This window comes from Myotis nattereri (assembly GCF_964212035.1).
Source record: "Myotis nattereri genome assembly, chromosome: 3".
Classification (NCBI taxonomy): domain Eukaryota; kingdom Metazoa; phylum Chordata; class Mammalia; order Chiroptera; family Vespertilionidae; genus Myotis; species Myotis nattereri.
Window position 1 is genome coordinate 133,500,735 of NC_138077.1, and position 6,688 is coordinate 133,507,422.

The window sequence follows — 6,688 nt, forward strand, 5'->3', positions numbered from 1 at the left end:
CCAGCCCTAGTTCACTTCTGTGCCTCCCTGTCACTCTCCCAGGTGGTCTTGCGTGGTGCTGCTTGGGGAACTGAGCACAGAGAGAGAATGGGCTTATGTAGGGTCACTCAGTGACAGAACCACTGACAATTCTTAGACACGCCCCTTGGGGGAGCACCCTGAGAAATGGTGCCTGGACTTGCAGGCACAAGGTTGAGGTCTCCACCTCACTGCCAAGTCCAGGCTGCGGGCCACCAGGGCCATCTGACTAGTCCAAAGGAATTCCGATTAAACTATTCCAAAACCGAAGGTGGATTCGGTGGGCCTCAGGGCTTCTGTGGGAGATGTATACCCCCCTCTGCTGTCAGAAGCAAGGACTCTGAGGATGGAAGGCGTGGGCTGTGGAACCAGACACCTCGGGCAGCCGCTTGGTCTTGATTCATTTATTTCTTTTCCCAGGTTTCACCGACCTTAACAGTCAAATTCCTCTTGAGTGCTATGCTGTCTTCAAAACATAAATTTATAAGAACCATAAGTGCTGGTATTTATTCACGTCCCATCACGATGTAAATCTTCTGAACTGCCTTTTTTAAAAGAAGGAGAAGGAGAAGGAAAGGAAACACAATCAGGACTCTGTTTGAGAAATGCGATGGTCACCGCTCCGTGGTCAGAGCTGCTGGCACCACCACGGATCCTGAACCGTGCCCGTCCCCGGCAGGCCGAGAGCACCTGCAGCCTCGCGGAAGAGCCTGGTCCTCACTTAGGCTCCAGTGACCTTTCCTCAGAAGTACCTGTCACCTAAGTCCAAAGAAAGCTGAGGCACTGGGCGTGGCCTGGGAATGACTTTGAGAAGCAAGTCATCTGGTTGGCCGATTAGGCTTGGCTTCTGGTTTGGGGTCCCCTCAGGAGGAGGGTGCTGAGAGGGAGCACTGTCTCAGCTGCCCTGTCCTCTCCCTCCAGCCACCCTCCTTCCAGTGAACAAAAGGGAAGAGCCCTTGTCTGGGGGAGTCTGGGGGACTGTCACACCCATCCTGTCCCTCAGGCGGCAGCTCTGGGTTAGAAGCGGAGAGTTGTCACCTGCTCAGTTAACAGCCCAGTGTCACAGGCGATCTGCACACAAACAGCCACTGCTAAGGCGCACCCACGGCCTCATGTGTGGAGCGAAAGGACCACGCGGAGGGCATAAAGGCTGGGGCGGGAACTCCGCTCGGCTGGCGGGCTTCATCTTCTCTGCCTGCCCCAGGGCTGGTGACCCTGTGACTCGGAAGGTAATGGCTCCCGAGTACAGGCCCCCACACATGTAGGCCAGAAACCATTCCTGAAGGACCAGCCTTCCGGCCACTGACGGACTGGTACTCTAGATCCACGTGGTGGCCTTCCAGTCTCCTTTGTTTGCACTGAGGGGCTGCTGTGGGTTTGGCAGAGGCCAGAATTGGGCAGCCAGCAGCCATGCCCACCTTGTGCTGTACTTCCCTGTTCATGTTTCTCCAGGGGGAACCCTTCCTCCCTCGTGATGCTGGCAAGGGTGATTGGAGATGCATCTCTAACTGCCCCCCTCACCTGGGAGCACAGGAAGCAGTGCTCTGTTGACCGAGGGACCCCGAGGGTAGCACGTGCAGTGAGAGGAAGGACGAGCCCCAAACCCTGAGAGTTTGACTTCTCTTTTGTGAGGCCCAGTGCAGCCCCTTTTTCCTCCTGACAGAGCTCCTAGGGCCCCCATCTCGAAGCTCTGCCTGGCCTCCCACAGTCACTGTGGTCTCAGTTACCACAGTCTTTCCAGGGGATGGTCCCCTCTCCACCACACGTGCCCAGGAGTTAGAAGGATGCCAGCTTGGCCTTCACAGCAAAGAGCTAACCAGTCCCCACCCCGACCTGACCCGCGTGGGAAGGGAGTTACTGCTGGGATGTGCGCCCACCAGGGAGGCCGTTGACCTTCTGCAGGCATCCGCAGCGCCTGCGGCCAGCACCACCCGGGGCTGTGCGTGTGCGGGGGGCGCGGGCAGTGCTTCAAGCAGTGCCCACCAGCCGCTGCACGGCTGTCCTGTGCTTTCCTCACAGCACCTGGAACATGCTGCTGCCCATCGCCAGATCCTTTTTTTCTTTGCTGAATTTTATTAGTTCTTGATGTGGGTAGACGTATTGTTCAGGGGAAATGTGTGGCTGTCAGCACTATCTTCCCAAAAGGCTTCCTGACGTCTGAATGTGCAGATGGTGTGACGAAAGATGTAGGACTCTTTCGTTTGACTTCTCTGCAGTGGGCACATGTTCTGGGCGGAGCTGCCTGCCTTGCCAGAGCTGAGTCTGAGCTTCCTCTAATGGGCTGCTGTGCTTCAGGCGACTGGCAGTGCCCGGCAGGATGGGCAGGCCTTCCCCTGGCCCAGGAGCGAGTCCTAGGGGAACTCATTCCATGACCTGGACTCCTCCCACCAAGGCCAGTGGCTTCTCTGCTGGCCTTGCTTCTTGGGTCTTTCTGATTCCCTGGGGGCATGAGGCCCAAATCAATTTCCCTGCAGCCCACCTGCCAGCCAGTAGTCCAGGTTTCTCCCCAAGTGCTCTACGGGGCGGCCCACTGTGCACGGAAGGAGTCAAACATGTCCCCCTTCTCCTGCAGAGCACCGTCTTCCACTTGCAGGACTTAGGGTTGCACCTTCCATGCCAGTGACAGCACCCACCCCAGATGTGGGTGGTTTCAAACCCACTGTGTGTGGCTCAGCAACCTCCGTGGACCACAGCATGGCCCTCTGCTGTCCCTTTCCCTTCCTGAAATCTTGAGGAAATCTGTAGAAATCCATCCAAATTTCTTTTTTACCACATTGTTCTGACAGTTGGAAAATGTGTGTTAATTCCCAAGATGACAAATCGACATTAACTAGAAGTGGGGGGTCAGAGAGATGGCCTAGCCCTAGCTGGTTTACAATGCTTTCTTTGTCTGAAAACGCTGCTGTTTTCAAATAAAGGTTTAGTTTGTGTGTACAAATTTCCAATTGGGCCTCTTATCATGAAAGGAAAAGTGTGAAATTCCTCAAATCAAAATGTTTCCTTCTGAAAAGGAGACCTTGCCCCGACCTCCCCCGCCCGTCTACGACAGAACAGTGACCGGCCTGCGTGCTCTTTTGAGATTGCTGTGTTCCTCCCAAAGGCCCTCAAAAGCCCTGGAAAAACTTTAAAACTTTAGCCTTTATGTCAGATTAGAGAAACCAAACGGTGTGACGGTAGTTGTGGTGAGAACCTCTGAGTTTCTTTTTCTCCCGCTCCCGAACGTGTATATTTGCTGAATGAAAATCGTGGTGTGTGCTCGACGAGTGGATGTCCGCTCTCCCTGTGCACAGCCAGTGTGCGAAGGTCACCTTAAGTGAAATGGCTTTTTCTTCCCATTTGTCTGTTAATCCCCAAACCGGTTGCTTTTTCCAGTTGCTCCCCGGGTGTCTGTACATAGTTTGTCTTTGTATAGGAGCGCGCGCTCGTGTTCTAATTCAACAGATGACGGCTGTATGAGGAAGACGATGTAAATAGAATACAAGTTAAACTGGATCTCTATGGCCTAGGTTTTGTACATACAGAAACTGCATGGTATTTAAATTATTGTTTGTCTCTGATGATGTATGCAGTTTCTTTAAAAACAAATCCAAACAAAAAAGTCTAAAAAAAATCATTTTCTTGCCTTCTGTGTGTTGTATTAACCCCCAGCAGGAACCACCGAAAATGCTTGGCTTGCCTGGGGAAGGGAGCGGGGGCAGGGCAGGGCAGCCCATCAGCAAAATACTGAGCTATGGAGACAGGACAGCTTTATACATCTGGTGTTATTGCGGGGGGGGAAGGATTGTTGCACATGAATTAACTGCCTAGATAACACTTGTAAGCCAGGACTTTTTTCTCCCAAACATTTTCTTAAGAATGTCTAGAATGCATTGTCCAGCTGTCCTTTAATGATCTGGGAGTCATGAAGGTGGATGAACTCGGTAGTGCAGTCATCTGGGTCGTATCAGACACCAGACTGCCCTAGGCTACAGCAGTGCCTTGGGGGGGGCCTTTGGAGTGACACTGCCCAGAAGCCAGAGCCTCAGCCCATTTGACTCTTTGAATACTGAAGTCTGACTTCTTCCTTGAGAAGCCTGAGTACTTGTCCTGCACAGCAAAGGTCTGAGGGAGCAAGAGGGGCTGCAGTACTTGCTGGCTGCACTTCAGGGGGTGAGCTTGCTGGGTACCATATCCTTGGTCCGCAAACATAGGAGTGTGGCTCTGGGAAGGAGGGACCTAGCACTCCCTCTGCACCTCACTGGGAATCCCCCTGGAGCTTGTCAAGGTGCAGGTGCCAACTCAGTAGGTCTGGAGGTGGGGGGTGGGGGTGGGGTCCTGAGAGTCTGTCCTTCTAACGAGCTCCCAGAGCATGCTGGGGCCCCTAGTCCAGGAAGAGGCTGGGAGAACAATCCAAGGGGAACCGCTCTTCCTTTGCCTGGGAATCTCCAGCCTCGGAGAAGACCACATGCGCTGTGATGTCTGTGACAGCAGCAGCGCAGCCCCCGCTGGAAGTCGGCATCCTGCAGCCTTGCATCTGAGTGTCTGTCTGCAAGCTCTCAGCTCCACGGGCTCCAGGCCCAAACACCGGGCAGGAGTAGCCACAGCAGGAGGGCGTGTGGTTTGCAGGATTTCCTATTCCAGGCTTCTCCTCACTCTGCCTTCTTACCTGCAGAGCTCCCACTTAATAAATGTAACTGCCAGAGCTTGGCTGCAGGTACCGTGGGGCCTTGACTTACAAGTGTCCTGACTAACGAGTTTTTCGAGATACGAGCCGTCTCTCACCGATTTTTTGCTTTGAGTTGTGAGCTAAAATTCGGGTTATGAGCCAGCTTCAGATACCCCACCGCTAGATGGCGCAGCGAACGTCACAGTGAACGCCACAACATCAGCCCAGCATCACGTGTCTCACTCGTTCACTTTTTGATTTGACATACGAGTAATTTGAGTTATGAGCTCTGTCATGGAACGAATTAAACTCGTAAGTCAAGGCCCCACTGTATCCAAGTGAGTGAAAGGGCCAGAGAGAAAAGCCTTGGCAGAACCCCCAACAGGCCCTGCCTTGCAAGAGGGAAGGAAACTGGCCTCCAGCCAGAGGGAGCCCTTTCGGAAGGAGAGGGAGGTCGTGGCTTCACGTTCTCAGTAGGTAGAGGCGCTTGGTGTGTCCCTCGGACCTGTTTACAGTATCTTCGGGCAGAGGAGCGGGGTCCCGGTCGCGACATCTAACTGGACAACTTTGGCCAAGTCACTCAATTTCTCTGGGCCTCTATGGCCTGGTCTGGAATGTGGGGGCACTGAATTAGATGTCCTCTATTTCTAAGTTTTGGGTTCATCCGAATTTTTAAGACACTAGACTTAGTGCTTAGGAAAGAGTAAGCTCTGGGTAAGTCCTGCCAAGGCAGCCTCCTCTCAAAGAACAGTTTGGGGTCCTCTCCAGACCACCTGCAGGTCTGCCGTGACTGCCTGCACCCCTCCCGGCCCTGGGTTGGCCTCCTGGGGGGCTGGTTGGTACTGAGAGCTGCCTGCTCCCACACATCTTGGTGGGGGCTTGTCCTAAAGCTGCAGTCAACCAGGTAACTCTGCTTCGTCCTGCCTGTCCCTTCCTCTGAGCAAAGCACCCTGGAGGGGCCCATGGGCCTGGAGCGGTGATGCTCACACACAGCCTGTTGCCCTCTACCACACCCCAGTGAGGCGCTGCAGAGATGTGGTCTTTACGCCTGCTCGTTAGTCCAATGAACGCTCCCTGGCTGGCTCTCCATGGGTCCTGGGAACAATCCTGGACTCAGGTGACTCTGTAGCTACAGCTGCAGCTCAGCTCTGCCCTGAGCTCCTGACGCAGGGGCCAGCTGTCAGACGCGAAGAGCCGAAGAGGGTGCTGAGCCCACACGCCCGCGGGGTCAAATTGTGGCTTCGCCCCTTATGAGCTGTGTAACTGGTCAATCTCACTGTGCCTCAACTTCCTCATCTGTAAAATGGGACTGACCGCACCTATTTTATAGGGCTGGTAAAATGAAGCGATATATGTAAGGGGCTTAACATGTTAGCTCTTATGCTTCCTTCGCATGTATGTCTCTCACAGGCACCTCAACTTGGTATGCCCTAGACCTAGATGATGGTTTCCGTATCTTCAAATCCCATCCCTCTGCCCCTCCTGAGCCTCCTCTTACTCCCTTCTTCGAGGAAAAGCATTGCCCAGAAGTCGCCGCCTCTCCACTTCCAGCTGAGAGTGTGACAGACACCTGCCACCCCGCTCTGGAGCCAGTCCACTGCCCTTTCATTGAGGCCTCCTCTCCACCCCATGACAGTCGTTGTGCCTCCTCGCCTGCGGCGTCCACTCTCCCATCCGGCCACCTGAGTCCTCTAGCACGCAGACTCGCTCACACCACACTCCTGCCTGGCGTCTGCCATGGCCCCCACTGTCCTTCCCATAAAATCCAACTCCAGTGTGCACCCTGTGTCAGTGTGGTCCGCCCAGCCACATCCTCCTGCACAGGGGTCCAGGTAGGCAGCTCTGTGTGGCTCTGCAGCCCTGCGGGGGGCTGTGCTGTACCGATCACCACAGGAACAGCCAGGCCCAGCAAGGGGCCTCGGGGACTGAGTGCCTAAGCTGCCCTGGACGGCGTCCGAGAGAGGCCTCGCTCAGGTGACCGTGGACTCCGGTGGGCAGCCAGGGTACTCGTGCGTGCCACAGAGA

General features: G+C 54.7%; 1 protein-coding gene across 7 annotated transcripts in view; it reads left to right on the forward strand.

The window, feature by feature from the left end:
* PHACTR1 (phosphatase and actin regulator 1) overlaps positions 1-3,639 on the forward strand; it is a 507,187-nt gene extending 503,548 nt beyond the window's left edge. For all 7 annotated transcript variants that reach the window (XM_081085614.1, XM_081085612.1, XM_081085613.1 and 4 more), the window contains one exon: positions 439-3,639. In XM_081085614.1, coding sequence (XP_080941740.1) covers positions 439-454 — 16 coding nt within the window. In that variant the 3' untranslated portion in view covers positions 455-3,639. The remainder of the gene's footprint in view (positions 1-438) is intronic.
* Positions 3,640-6,688: the final 3,049 nt, after the last annotated feature.